Genomic DNA, 15,437 nt, shown 5'->3' with positions numbered 1-15,437 from the left:
TTGAAAATATTACATTTGTTATGTGTTCTGTTCTTGATAATATATTCTATCGAGCACTCTCTGAAAAATCTATCCCAAGTTTTTACTGTATAGCTGTCTCTGTTTTAACCGTGATGCTTGCCAAAATGACCATCTTTCATGTATGCTTATTAATTTCCTTCATTAATCTTTTATTTTTCAAAGAAAATAGGTCTTTATTATGACATCCTTCACGCAGGTTGTTTCACAGAATCACAGAACAGCTCACGTTGGCACCTCTGACGATAACGTACTCCAACCTCCTGCTCAAAACAGGGGTGGCTACAACAGGTTGCTCAGGACCTTGTTAGTCAGGTTTTCAATATTTTCAAAGCCAGAGACTCCACAAGCTCCCTGGGTGACTGATTTCAGTGTTCAATAACCCTTGCAGAGTTCTTAGAACTAAATTATAATCCTTTCAGATGTGTACAATTCAGGAAGCAAGACAGTGAAGCATCCGAAATCATTACTTGTCAGGACCTTGGCCTTAGGAACTACCTGGCTTTGGTGACTGATCCAGGCACTAGTGATGCCTTTTCAATGGCATGACTTAGTATCAGAATAAAAAATTATTCCAGTTCTGAGTTGGATGTTGTTGTTGTGAGTGTGGAGGGGGAAGCAAGTGTGAGAAGGATTGAATTTTCCTAGTTCAGGTCACTTACTGCATTCTTGAAATGCCACATTTGGATGTTTACCTACTCACCTCCTCACTGCCTCAGCATGTCACTTTGGTTTTGGTGCAAGAAGGAGGCAACTTGTAAAAGCTGCTGCAGATAGTATGACTCAAAGACAATTTTTTCCAATGGCATTGTGCTTTGAGCCAAAACCATGGAGGAACTGGCATGCCAGGAGCTGAAAAGAGACGTCTCTGTTCTGTGCACACTCAACTTCCAAAGGCAGTGACTGGGGTAGGGAACTGATTTGAATATGAAGTAAAGAATTGCCCAGAGGAAGTAAAGAGCAATGACTATATCCATGGCCAAAAAGAGGTGGATGGCACTGGGCGAGACGCATGGCCTCTGTATGTCCTTTCATATTACTGTTGCTGACTCCCTGCCCTAAGATGACACTCTTGGCACTCTTTAAACTGATGGCTTGTTTATTTTTGTTTGCTTTCAGTTGCTAGATTGACATTACAGACCATACTCTTGGACTGCTGTGCATCCTTTGTAAATTGCTTTAAGATGTTTTAGTGTGATAAGGTGATACAAAAATTGAAGTCTTTACTACTATCTGTATCACCAGGGGAATTGGACAGCTGGCATTGATCTGTAAGAGACTAATTTCCATATTTTGTTATTACATTAACCCATAGAATTCTTCTTGTTTATGATTTCAAAGAAAGTTTTCCTAATCAAAAGGTCATCCTCTGTAGCATATAGTGCTGGAGAGACAGGGAAGGGCAGAAAATAAATGAACCCTATCATTTCTTATCTGATCAATAACATCTTGCTTTGTTAATAGTAATACCCCAGTATTTTATGTTGCGTCGCCTCAAGATCCAACTAACAGCTTCACAGAACCGCTTGGGAGTGAGATCTCGCAGTTAGTGAAGGGTACGTCGCTAACTGTTTGGTCTGGGGCAAATATTATGCACCCCTTTCAATTCTTGGCATTTATCTTAGATTTTTAAATTAAAATAATCATAAAAATTCTGTACTCGTTGCTGTTTTGTCAGTAAAGAGATTGAATAAGGGCCTTATCTTGCTGTGTTGAGTAACACTTTATGATGAGCTAAATTGTACCATTCATCCAAAAGCCACAGCGATGGTAGCACAGAGGCTGCTGTGTTGCAGAGGGAGTAACTTGCTCGTCGCTGTTTCCTTCTGATTTTAGAGTAAAGCCTGAGAAATCAAAGAAGGTATTTTTAATAATTAAAAGTATTTACAGTCAGAACTAGAGGAGGTAAAAAGTTGAGTCTGTTTAAAAGAGTGAATGAAACAACATGCCATTTTCCAAGGTGGTATCGATGCAGCTCTGGTGTGCTTTGCCAGTGCTGGCCAAGGCACCTTTGGAGAGCAAATACATTTACTGGGAACCAAGTAGCAAGTCACAGGGCACTGCTCCCTGTACCTACCTCACAGCAGTGATGAAGGCCAAAGAAGGTTAAGTTTTGTTTTTCTTCTTCAGGTAAACCTCTGCTTGATGCTTTGGTTCTCAGTTTGGTCCAAATACTTCTTTAATGTTGGCACAGCCAGTGTGCTGCCTTCCTCCTCTTTGCTTATAGCGTGGCAATGTCCAAAAGATGGAGTCAGAGCTCCACTAGCAGAATCTTAGATTTTTTTTGAACATCTACAATCTGCATGGGACTGTGGTTCAAAACTACCCTAATGGAAAAGAAAAGTCATGAACTGGGAATGATTGCCTGCAAAGACCATAGGCTCCTTATTGTTGGAAAACGTCTGTTTATAGTTGGGCAAACTTATTTTTCAGCAATGATTTAGATATAGCTGATTGTGCAAAGAGAAGTCTCTGGCTCCTTTTTTCTGTTTTGCTGTAATAGGTTACTGTTAGAGAGGGATTTGGAAGGCTGGACCACAAAGTACAGGTCCCTCCTGAGAAATGGTGCTGTTATACTATAAACAGGTCTGAATTGCAATGATATTCATCCTCAGTATATCTTAAATTGATTAAATTGGTCAAATTCACTTTCACTGCTGGTTTCTTGACAGTAATTTAGATACTTGTAAATAGGTGAGTGTCTATTTAGGCATCTGGTCCAATTGGGATATCCAACCTGTGGGAGACTTGCTGGTACTTATGAACAGCAATTGGTTGTCTAAAACGGCACAAGATACCTACTTTACATGCTTAAATGTCTCACAAAGCATCAAAACAATCCAGAAAAGCAAAAGAAAAGGGAAGAGTGGAACATAGATGTCTGGCAGTAAACCTAACTGATGAAACAATAACATCTCAGAGTGAGGTGTTTCAGGGCTGAGAATTTTTTCTGTAGCAAATTAGCCTGTCAGAGTGAGAATACTGCATTAATGGAAATCCTTGGCTGATTTTTCTTTTTGACTTTTGCATCCAGGCCGTGCTTTGCTGAGACTTACTGACAAAAAGCTTGAACGAATGGGCATTGCCCAGGAAAGCCTGCGACAGCACATTCTGCAGCAAGTCCTTCAGCTGAAGGTGAGGGAAGAAGTCCGAAACCTCCAGCTGCTTACACAAGGTATGAAAAAGAATTTTGATATGGACAGTTATTGAGATCAGGTAGGAGAAGTCTGCCTGAGGGCATAAAAGGTGACTTGACATTCTCCCACAAGAAATGACGCATGAAAATGTCTCGTAGATTCCACGTGCTTTCCAAGTTGGGAACAAAAGGTAAAATAATGCATAAATAAATAGAGATATTCAGCTGCCTGTTTTGCATGATGAATAGGCTCCATCTACACCTTGATGGTGGGCTTACTTAACTGTCTGCTTACTAAGATGAAAATAATTATATATAAAGGACACAAGTAGTGAACATGCTGTCTTTACAGACATTGTACATTTTGCATTAATTGTTTACTTTCAGTGTTAGATAAAAGAGTAATCTCTGTAACCTGTTTTATAGTAAGAGCTGTCAGTGGAAAATTACCTGTTAGACTCTGTTTTTTGCAGATGGCTGATTCCTTTTTCATGTTGGAGTAATTTTATTGACTTGAACAGAGATGCTTGTAATTTATGCTGCTAAGAAAACGCAAAACCAGGCTCAATATGGAGATCTTGATTAGGAGACAGGGAAGAAGGAATAACAAAAAAGCTCGTACATATTTTCCAAATGAAGTTAAGATGGTTTATAATGACTTGTGTTATTAGCTCTTTATTAAGGCTTTTTCACAGCTGTGGTAACACGGAAGGAACACGATCACTGTGGTGACAGTGTAAAGTAACATTTATACATCCTCTGCTATAGATCTGCAATATTTTCTCAATGTTAAATGTTGTCTGGTAGTCCAATGAGATAACAAAACCCACATACTTCTGTAGTGTTTTGGTTCAGTGCCTATTATATGTCACATCATATGAAAAAAATAGAGTTCTTCAGTACATGCAGTGTATTTTTAACAAAATGTCCTTCACACATGGCATTTTGTTCCTGATTAAGCCTTGCTCACTGTGTTTGGGGAAAAACTTTCTGATTAGTTGAGTAAGCTGCATTTTATCTGAACAAGCCGATGTCTCAACTGAATTCAGGCTTGGTGGTGTGTGGATTGTGATGAGGAGCTTTAGGGCTCCTTCATTTTGCCATGACCTCACCTCATCTTGTGTCGTGCCAAAGACAGCGCACATGCTGAAGCATCAGTGTCTTCCCCAGATGTTTAGAACTCTTCATCTATTCATCCTTTCATCCATTATTCCTACGTCCTTTTCTTCAGTGTTGGCCGGGTTCTCTCTGCCCGCCCAACTGTCACTGTTTTAGGCCTGCTTACAGAAATTGGGATTTTATTGATATGGGACAATGAAGACCCACAAGCTATAAACTTGCGTCAGTTGGTCACTGCAGTCCAGATAGATTTCTCCATAAACCTGGATTTGGCATTGAGAACTATGTGTTTCCAGGCTTCCCCTTTATTGTTTCTCTCTGGTCCCTTCTGGACACATCAACTGGTGTCTGAGTCACGATCGGTCAGACAGCGGCAACTGTCATTTCAGGGAGTTCAGAGCAGCATCCTTTGAGATTTATTCCTTACCCATGCAGCTGAGGATCCCATTTTGGACTTCGGTGAGAGGATCAATAAACACATGCTGGACTGTGAAGATAGTGATGGATGTACAGATGTGTGTTTAACGTAGTCTCTGCCATGTAGAGAGAACATTGTTATTTAGTCTAATCATATAAAGGCATGCTATCATATGCTTAATGAAAGCCAGCACAAGCTTACAGAAAAATGGTGGTCTGCAGCTCCCGCTGTCTTCTGTGGAGCAATTCAGCTCCACTCCAGCCTTTTCAAATAGAGCTGAAGTTCTGGGGCAGCACAACAGTCCCTGAAACATTCCCCTGCGCAGCAGAGCTGTGTTCATTGTGTGAGCCCAGAGCAGGGGGGACAGTGAGTGACAGGATGACAGCAGTGTTCCCGTCCCTTATCACTTCATTTACACCAGGTTGGAGTGTGTGTCTGTTGAAAGTGCTTGTTTGCAAGTACTAAGTAAGGTTAAGATACAATTTCTCAGCTACCATGCAGTCTGTAAAGCTGTATGTCAGTTGTTGTCCAAAACTGCTTTTGTCCCCTTGCCCAGTTTCTTCAAACTGTCCACACGTATTCTTAGTACGGCTTACATGTTCCTAATCCAGGTTATTACTGAAATAGCTTTCTGTAAGTGCTTTTCTGTTTTGGAGAACATTTTTTCTCTGAAAAGTAACACATTTGCATGCCAGCGGTTCCTGCCTTTTGGAAATTCACAGAATCACAGAATCACAGAATGTTAGGGATTGGAAGGGACCTCGAAAGATCATCTAGTCCAATCCCCCTGTCAGGGCAGGAACACCTAGGTGAGGTTACACAGGAAGGCGTCCAGGCGGGTTTTGAATGTCTCCAGAGAAGGAGAATCCACAACCTCCCTGGGCAGCCTGTTCCAGTGTTCCGTCACCCTCACTGAGAAGAAGTTTCTTCTCAAATTTAAGTGGAACCTCTTGTGTTCCAGCTTGAACCCATTACCCCTTGTCTTACTGTTGGTTGTCACCAAGAAGAGCCTGGCTCCATCCTCGTGACACCCACCCTTTATATATTTATAAACATTGATGAGGTCACCCCTCAGTCTCCTCTTCTCCAAGCTAAAGAGCCCCAGCTCCCTCAGCCTTTCCTCATAAGGGAGATGCTCCACTCCCTTAATCATCTTTGTGGCCCTGCGCTGGACTCTCTCCAGCAGTTCCCTGTCCTTCTTGAACTGAGGGGCCCAGAACTGGACACAATATTCCAGATGAGGTCTCACCAGGGCAGAGTAGAGGGGAAGGAGAACCTCTCTCGACCTACTAACCACCCCCTTTCCAATACACCCCAGGTACCATTGGCCTTCTTGGCCACAAGGGCCCAGTGCTGGCTCATAGTCATCCTGCTGTCCACCAGGACCCCCAGGTCCCTTTCCCCTACACTGCTCTCTAATAGGTCATTCCCCAACCTATACTGGAACCTGGGGTTGTTCCTGCCCAGATGCAAGACTCTACATTTTCCCTTGTTATATTTCGTTAAATTTTTCCCTGCCCAACTCTCTAGCCTGTCCAGATCTCGCTGGATGGCAGCACAGCCTTCTGGTGTGTCAGCCGCTCCTCCCAGCTTGGTGTCATCAGCAAACTTGCTGATAGTACACTCTATTCCCTCATCCAAGTCATTGATGAATATATTGAATAGTATTGGTCCCAGAACTGACCCTTGAGGCACTCCACTAGATACAGGCCTCCAACCACACTCTGCCCCATTGACCATGATTCTCTGGCTTCTCTCCTTCAGCCAGTTTGCAGTCCACCTCACTACCCGATCATCCAGTCCACACTTCCTCAGTTTTGCCGTGAGGATGCTGTGGGAGACGGTGTCAAATGCTTTGCTGAAGTCAAGGTAGACCACATCCACTGCTCTGCCATCGTCAATCCACCTTGTTATGTCTTCATAAAAGGCTATGAGGTTGGTCAAACACGACTTCCCCTTGGTGAAGCCATGTTGACTGTCCCTGATGACCCTCTTATCCTTGATATGTCTTAAGATGGCACCAAGGATAAGGTGTTCCATCACTTTCCCAGGGATGGACGTGAGGCTGACCGGTCTATAGTTGCCCAGGTCCTCCTTCTGGCCCTGTTTGAAGACCGGAGTGACATTTGCTTTCCTCCAGTCCTCAGGCACCTCTCCCGTTTCCCAAGACTTGGCAAATTCCACTTGCAAAATGCAGGTCATAGTGTAGCTATTGCTACACAGGCTTTGCTGTCCTCCAAAATGTCCTCCAAAACGAGGAGAAAAAAAGCCCTCTGTCTCTCAGTGCACAGCTCAGGAGATCGATAGGTGAAAGAAGCCGTTAAAACCCATTTCTGGATTCATTTAGCACACAAGCTGGGTTGCAAGCAATGAGGTCCTAACTCAGAGCCCATTGATGTCAGCGAAAAGACTTCCACTGACTTTAGTTCATACTTTGATTGAAGCTGGAGCTAACGGGGAAAGTTTTAAAAAAGCATTCTATAATACTTATCAGATATTTTCGGTGGTTTTGTGTTCTGTTTTCCGAAGAAAAAGTTAACCTCATTTTAAAAACTCAATAGAGAACTAGGATTCTTTTCTTCTTTTTCTGTTTCAGAAAAATTACTCAAAACTTTTTCATTCTTCTTCATTCAGGACACACTATCCGTCTGTTCTGGGGATCTTATAGCCAGAATAGTATGTGATTGTGTAATTGAAGGCTTGTCTTGAGTTTTAGGAAGATTTTCTTTGGAGTAAGAACTGCCTGATTGAGGCTATTATCAGCAGAAACGCTATTCCAACCTCCACTAGGATAGAAGGACACAGGCCCAGCTACTGATCCGTGCCTTTTTCCCCAGACTTAGTGATGTTGAGGAACTAATTTGACAAAATACCTTCCAGTGTCTCTTGGGGAGAGCTGCACACTGTTGGAAACACCATTATTGTACTGTTACCACTGTAAGGCTGAGTTGAAAGATCATTTTTCAAAAAAAGCCTTACGTAACTACACAGAGAAGAAGTTATTTTGAGGTTTTTCAATGTGAGTCCTGCTTTCAGCAAGCATAGAAGAGACTGTCCTCAAAGTGGTAGAACAGTGCTATGTGGGATTCTGAGCGAAGTATCCGCAGACAGCAATCTGCTAATAGGGCTAAGCTTAAGAAGCATTTTGGATTTGGATTAAATGGTACCTGCATTTAAGATGACATTAGGCCCCCTCCTAAGCTCGTCTGTGAGTTTCATATAGGGCAAAGTGCTACTTGAATATACTGCCAGGCCACAGAATGTGCCAAATTGTCTTCAAAAAAATTTCTCCTGCTAGCAAAATGTGTTAGAATAAAGCTCTATGCTTCATTGAAAATCATCACAGCTGTTGATACCTGTTGAAATTATTTCTTCAGTAAGTTTTCTGCTCATCCTGCACTGGTGCTCAGCTACTGAAAAAACATATGTGCCCAATGATAACCACAATAAGACTGATTTCCTTCCTTCCTTCCTTCCTTCCTTCCTTCCTTCCTTCCTTCCTTCCTTCCTTCCTTCCTTCCTTCCTTCCTTCCCTCCTTCCCTCCTTCCCTCCTTCCTTCCTTCCTCCCTCTCTCCCTTCCCTTCCCTTCCCTTCCCTTCCCTTCCCTTCCCTTCCCTTCCCTCTCTCCTCTTCTCTCCTCTCCTCTCCTCTCCTCTCCTCCCTCCCTTTTCCAGAACAGTCCCATTCAAAGCTGTTAAATTACCCCAGCACTGTATTCTTCCAGGAAGGGAACTAGGGGGCCTTCAAAGATGCATCTCATCTTCTGAGGAAACATGAAGTAAGAGCCATGTATTCTAGTGATGGATCATTTGTTGGGTTTTAGCAGAACCTTGTGACACAAACATCGTCTTCAGGGTCCATGCGGTGAGTAAACCATGGCCATGGAACCGCCCCAGCTGAAATGTGTTATAAGGATTTTTACAGCTTTATCAACTTCTTAATACTAGAATAAAGGCAGGATTGATCAAAATTTGAGCTGCTTGGCACTGAATCCTCCCAGACTGTCAGAAAAATGATGTCAAGTCGTGTTCACTTTATCTGCTTCTTCCTTGTGAATATTGAAGGTATCCGGAACCTGAGCCCTGCCATTCCATCTTGCGTCACCACATGTGGGGAGATTTGTTGTCGTTTTCCAGAATCAAAGGCTTGAAGTATGAGGCTCATTCCCATCTTCTGAATTGCCACATATGAAGACCTTCCCCACTGTGGTTAGTGCCAGTACATAGTGTGAGTGATTAGGAGTTACACACCTGCCTAAAAAGGGACTTGAGAGATCAGAAATTTTGACAACATGCGACGTTTTGAAGTGCAGAACTAGGTCATTTGGAGTTAAGAGAATACAATTGCAGCTTTCTGTGCCCCTGCTGTCTGGGCTGTATGGATACGGTGGTATCTGGACTGCCATTGCCTACTGTCTTTCCTGTCCCTTGAAGAAGCATTACTTCACATCATCATATTTCTTTGTCAACCCTGTAAAGAAGTCAGAACAACTGAAGTTTGTGATAGAAGGTCATCCTGTTACACTTCCAGGATGTGCTGTTTTCTTTCCTGGGTATGTTCTGGACTCAAGGTTTTGGCACCCAAGGAATCATGAGTTCCTTCCGCCAGAAATATGCTTTTTTTTGTCTGTAACAAACAGATGTTGCCTCTGCGAGTGCTCCAGGTAGGCAGTGTGTTTGCCTTCCCCGGCAGCTGCCGGGGGAAGTGTGTCACACGTGAGGGATCTGGGTTTTGTGTCCCTGTGGTGATGCTCAGAGGCGTGCGGCATTTGAAATGTGGACTGTCCTCTTGCCAGGCACCCGTTTCTTTTGTTTTCGTTATCTTGACCTCACCTTTTTCTTTTCCCTAACCCTGAAGCTTCCAGCTAGTCAGGAAGGGCCTTTCTTCTTATAGCACAAATTACTATTCGAATGTTTCTTGCATATGCTGTATACATGGCATCTATCCAAGGCACAGAAAAAAACACTTGGTATTTCCGAAGAGCCCCAGCAAACTTAATTCCGAGCTGATTTCCTTTGCTCTGTGCTCCTGTAATGCCCCAAAATCCCAGCAAGACCTTGTGAGTTGAACACAAAGTATAGCATGGAAACACTGTCAGAAATTACTCAAAAGTAATAGTTTATTCCTTAACATAGCATCAAAACTGTGTTCCAGGACTCAACATGCTAAATTGCATGATTATAGGTAAAGAAATCTTAACCTTCTTCTTGATATTTATTTTCACTGTATGCCCATATCCCTTTTACTCCTTTCCATTTTATGTCATTTTTCCTGTACCACTGTAGGAATCACAGCACTTAACAGTGCTCTTCCAAGCCTGTGAAACGACTTCACTGCCATCCATTAGAGTACGAAAGAGCAGCTTTTGTTGTATTTTTCCCACTCCCAGTCAAGGACATTTTCAGCACTTACAGAGGACGTAGGCTCTGGAGTCAGAAGCCGTGGTTGTTCCTGGGAGGTTTTTCAGACTTTAGGCACTGTTAAGGATTCTGAAAATCAATTTTTTCAGGTTACAAGTATGCTCTGAGGGGTTCTCTATAGTTTTCATTCATTTTAGCTGAAGCAGAATATCGTATGTGGAGTGTGTATCTGAGTGCAGATAAAATGTTTAAAATACACGCATCAGTGACGATAAATATCAAATTCCATCTATGGCATCAGTTATTTGAATTTCATGTGCCTGGTTTCTAGCTTCAAGAATATACTTTGTGGTGCAATCAATGGTCCCTGGTAGACCATTGAATTACTATGGTTCTGTTAGTTACCTTTTAGCTATTGCTGTGATGCTAATACATATTCATATCAAATAACCAAGTGATTCAGTTGACAGGTAAAATAAGTTCCAATACACTGGACAATACATCGTAATGCACTCTGGATGGGTTTAGCACAGAATTGTCCTTCAGCATGCATAGTATATTAGTTTAGAGTATGAAGAAGGAAACATGTATGCAACTATGAAATTTGTATTGATGAACTTCTACAGCAAGATTTTAGCTGTACAATATTATGATGTGCTTGCATTTTTATGTGTTTCTATAAATAATATTGCAACTCAGTCTACTGGGAGTATAGTATTAGCTGTTTTGTGTGATTGCAAGGACTCAATTGCAGTTGTCTGGTTTCCTTATTATTTCATTAATGTCGGTTTTTTTCTTTTCTTCATTCCCGCTTTTTGAATTTCTCAGAAGTCAGTCTACTGGAAAATTTGGTCTGGAAAGTTTAGCCCTTCTGAGCTAATGCATACCCAAAACTGTCTCACATTTTTTGATTAATAGATATTATATATATATATATATACGCATACATATATATGTATGTATGTTTTTCTCCGCTCATGTGTAAATTGGAAAGAGAAAAATTTTGCTCAAGGTTTAAGAAAAAAAATTAAAATATTGCTGTTTGTGCTGCAGCCAGTCATGAAAGACTTTTTGCTAAATAGGAAAGTTTTGAGCAGTCAGAGACTGTGATTTAACAACAGCTGTTTGTGATCAGTGCCAGTAGAAATCACTTGTTTCCACCCAGCCGAAAAGAACAGGCTGGTGAAAGGGATTCCAGGAATAGGTACAGTCTTTCACACAGAATTTAAATAAATCAAGTCTACATATTGTAAGATGGTGCCATTTACAATGTAGCATATTTGTCATTTCTAATGAGATTTTTCCAGAAATCAGACATAGAATAAAATTAGCGTTGATAGGTGTTTTGTAAAAGACTTCCAACCTCTTAGAAAGTACATGGAAATTTTCATGCTGGACTTCTGGTTCAAAACCTGACTGTCTTCATCAGCTAACACCTTTATCATCAAACTAAGTGGATAACGTTGGAAATAAGAAATACCATTCTGGGTCGGATCTGGTACCCGTCTGTCCCAGTGCTCTGCCTCTGACAGCAGCAGAGCCCAGAACCCTGGGCCCTCTCTCTGGTCCTGTCCCCTTAGGCTCCCCAACATCCAGACTTGCTGCATTAGTGTGCTGGGACAGAGTTAATTTTCTCCATGGTAGGTAGGGGCTGTGTTTTGGATTTGTGCTGGTAACAGTGCTGATAACACAGGCATGATTGAGCTATTGCTGAGCAGCACTTACACAGCATCAAGGCCTTTTCTGCTCCTCATCCCACCCCACCAGTGAGGAGGCTGGGGGTGAACAAGAACTTGGGAAGGGACACAGCTGGGACAGCTGACCCCAGCTGACCAAAGGGATATTCCATACCATGTGACATCATGCTCAATATATAAACTAGGTTTATACTGAGCTGCAGCTCAAGGACTGGCTGAGCATCGGTCAGTTTGTGGTGAGCAATGTTTTTCATTTGCATCACCTGTCTTTCTTGGGTTTTACTTCTCTCTCTTTTTGTTTTTGTTTTCATTACTTATTATCTTTTTTCTATTTATTTTATTATTAAACTGTTCTTATGTCAATCCACAAGTTTTCTCACTTTTACCATTCCTGTTCTCTTCCCTCTCATTCTGCTGGGGGGCAGTGAGCGAGTGGCTGTGTGGTGGTGTCGACTGGAGTTAAACCACAACAATTAGGAAGAGTGCTTCCCTGCCTAAGTCTTTTAGTATCCATTGAGTAGCTGTCTCACTCTGTCATGAAACAAGTTGTTCACGAGTTTTTTTACAAGCTAGAATATAGTCACTGGCAGCCTCAGTGGTGCCAAAAGTGCCTTTGGTTGGGTATCTGTTTTCTGCCTTCCACAGAGACTCTAAGCAATCCTACTAATCCTATCCTACTAGGCAGTAGTTGCTACATATCCTCTGTTTTTCAGATACACCAGTCACACCTCAGACACATCAGATGAATTCTGCCTGTTGCTCTCCATTGATTATTGCTGAAGCTCAGTATGACTGCCAGATGTGTTTGTCTACACAGTAGACGACTAAACTTAGGCGAGATCAATTCCCACTCGTTATGCCGAGCTGTAAACTCCTACGCTGAAAAGAGTTGACGTGAAAGCTGGTTGAATTGCCCTTTTCACTCAGACGAGTTTTGGTTAACACCATCTTTCAGATTTCATGAAGCTGGTGTTGCTGACGCCTGCATGAGTACATTCTGTTAGAAAAGTGTTTCACCATATTGGCACTTTTAATAAACATGCAAGTCACTTTGAGCCTTTTTGTAAATATAAAGTAAAGTTTTGCTGGTTTGAATCCCTGAAGGTGAATGTTGCCAAGAGTTCAAAAGCATTTTTCTTCCTGTTGTTACTTGCATTTATGACCTGTGCAATAAAGATTTATAATTACTGGCAAGATTCAAGGGTGGCAGGAGAAAAACTCTCTCCTTTTTATGCCTTTGTAAAGTTGCTTTTCTAAGTTGAGTAAAAAGAGCGTGTTTTATTTAGAAGCTTCTCTTTTTTCATTCACATTCTTTAAAAGCCTTGCTGTAATGTAATTTTAAAAATGAATGTGGTTCAAATAAAAGTTTACTCTTAATGGCATTTATGCTTCGTATGATAGAGCACCCTCATTTACTTAGTTATATATAGGCAGTCAGCAGTGTTATGAACTGTTTCTTTATTACTAAGCAGTATGCAGGTCTCTGGATCTTCCACAAAGGAATGGGTGGGTTTTTTAAACTCTTTATTTGACATGATCATAAAGCATGGGTACTAGCCCAGTGTTTTATGACGTGCTCAAGTATGATTAATAATTTTAACTATGCTGGTTCCCCCTTAGGATCAATATTATAGAATTTTACCAGTCACCATTTGAATGGATTTTAATTGAAATTGATTCCCTATAAAATAATTAATTGAAGTGTATTAACAATGATCTTGTGGTCCTTGATGTGAAGGAGTTCTGAATTCTAACAAAATTCTGAACGGTTTTCAAAAAAGAACTGATCTTCCACTATGCATCTTAAGTACTCATAAAGCACCTGTTTTGGGTTTTTTTAGTTGAAGTGCTAATTCCAACAGATGACAGCATAAATACACCAGCCTTGATTTGCAACACGAATGTGAATGGAAATGTGGCAGAGAATTGTTGTTTTTTGAATAAATCTATTTTTCTGTTTGCAGTTCAGCTACAGCTGTATTGTGTGATCCTAACATTTCACTATATACTGTTATGCATAGAGTTACCTTCAAATTTTTCATCATTAAAAACACCTCCCAGTCACCTGACTTATTGAAAGTTACCCATACAAAGAAAGGATGCCTTGAGAAAATCTGCAGTGAGTAGCTCTGTAGGAACCTCCATGTTTTTCCAAAGGTATCACCTCCAAGGGCCCTGAGTCAGTCTTGGTTTTACTCAGTGTAGGAGTGACGGGTTGAATTTTAAGCGGTGTGTACATGGCAATACCACACAGTTCAGAAGCTCCTCAGCCACACCAAGGTTTCATCCACATCTTAGAGCTTATTCTCAGTTAAGCTTATCCACGTAGTTGGAAAAGTAGTTGATTTACATACATTTGGCTTATACAATTGCTTCCACCTGAAGACAACCTGATTAGAAAATAGCCAGACTCAGGAATGTGCACATTGTTTTATATCCAGACAGCCCGGTATAAAATGCCAGGACTCTGACTTGGCATGTTCATTCAGTTACACAGGAGGGATGGGGCTTATCCTCAGGAACTGTAACAAGCAAGTTAAAGGCTTTTGTATGTGAACAAAAAAGCATGTCAGGGTTCCCCTTCGAGCCTGAGAGCAGTCTGAAGGCATATACAGTGACATGACCTTAGAGTTTTGAGTCCTCTCCACTAGAAGTAGGATTCCGATCTTCCCAGTCCGTTCATCTGGGACACCCAGCTGCCATCAGCAGGCATTTGATGATGTGAGGTGGAGCTGAAGCATCTACCAGCACCTGGGCCTTGGAAGAAAGTAATTTTGCCATATTCTTTCATTCTCCACTGAGACCAGTTTTGAAGCCTACTGTCGGTAATGTCAGCAGCAGACTCTGAAGTTCAGTTCTGGGGTTTTTTGTGTGTGTGTTGAGAGAGCACTGTTGGGCTTTCAGGAGCTGGGTTTTGAGAGAAAGACCTGAAAGAAGGAGGTTCTTACTAACACCACTTATGCCTCTGTTCAGGGAGCAGTAATGCAAAGCTTCTGTTGTTAAAATTCACTCTCCAAAGTCCTCTAAGCTGTATGGGTTTTGTTGTCTTTCCTCTTCAGCATATGTCAGAGGTGGAGATGGAGAGGGAATGGTAATCACATTTCCTTCTTTCCTTAAAGTGTTAGGTCATTCCGGTTTTGAGAAATAAAGTGGAAAGCTTGCTTTCTTACTCGATTTCTGTTTGTCTTTCATTCTTTTAAGAACTCCTGAGTGAGGATTGTTGTTTAAGTTGGGCCAAGAGACTAATATCTCCTGCTCTAGTTTTCTTTTGTTGATTCTACTTTAGCCTGAGTGTTTTAAGGACTGATTAGACTACAATTGTCTGGTGAGGAATTTCTTTAGCTTGTTCCAGTGAGTGTAGCTGTGAAACAATTTCAGCCGTTCCTTGTGATTTGCTGTCATAAGGTGCCAAGATGGTCCAGCCATATTTAAAGACTCTTGGATGCTGGAAGGAGCCAGCAGCACCATCTTAAACAACAGACCGACCGGCTTTTAAAAGTGTCAGGCAATGAAGGATGCAGATAGACCTTTGAAAATTCCCTGCACTGATCACTCCCACAGTGTCATAGCAGTTATAATTCTTGGTCCAAATGTTAAAAGCTTTGAAGCAAACAAACTATTTTTCAGATGAAAGGGATGGGAAGGAGGAAGGGAGGGATAGTCCTGGCTCTAAAGCTCCACTGACAAA

At 41.6% G+C, this 15,437-nt stretch overlaps 1 protein-coding gene across 5 annotated transcripts in view; it reads left to right on the top strand.

Annotated features, from left to right (window-relative positions):
- Window positions 1–15,437, top strand: part of SAMD12 (sterile alpha motif domain containing 12) — a 177,818-nt gene that overhangs the window by 79,420 nt on the left and 82,961 nt on the right. For all 5 annotated transcript variants that reach the window (XM_065629147.1, XM_065629144.1, XM_065629145.1 and 2 more), the window contains exon 4: window positions 3,053–3,193. In XM_065629147.1, coding sequence (XP_065485219.1) covers window positions 3,053–3,193 — 141 coding nt within the window. The remainder of the gene's footprint in view (window positions 1–3,052; window positions 3,194–15,437) is intronic.

Source organism: Caloenas nicobarica, chromosome 2, assembly GCF_036013445.1.
Source record: "Caloenas nicobarica isolate bCalNic1 chromosome 2, bCalNic1.hap1, whole genome shotgun sequence".
NCBI classification, from domain to species: domain Eukaryota; kingdom Metazoa; phylum Chordata; class Aves; order Columbiformes; family Columbidae; genus Caloenas; species Caloenas nicobarica.
Note: the sequence above shows the minus strand (reverse complement) of the source record. Positions and strands in the feature narration are given on the sequence as shown.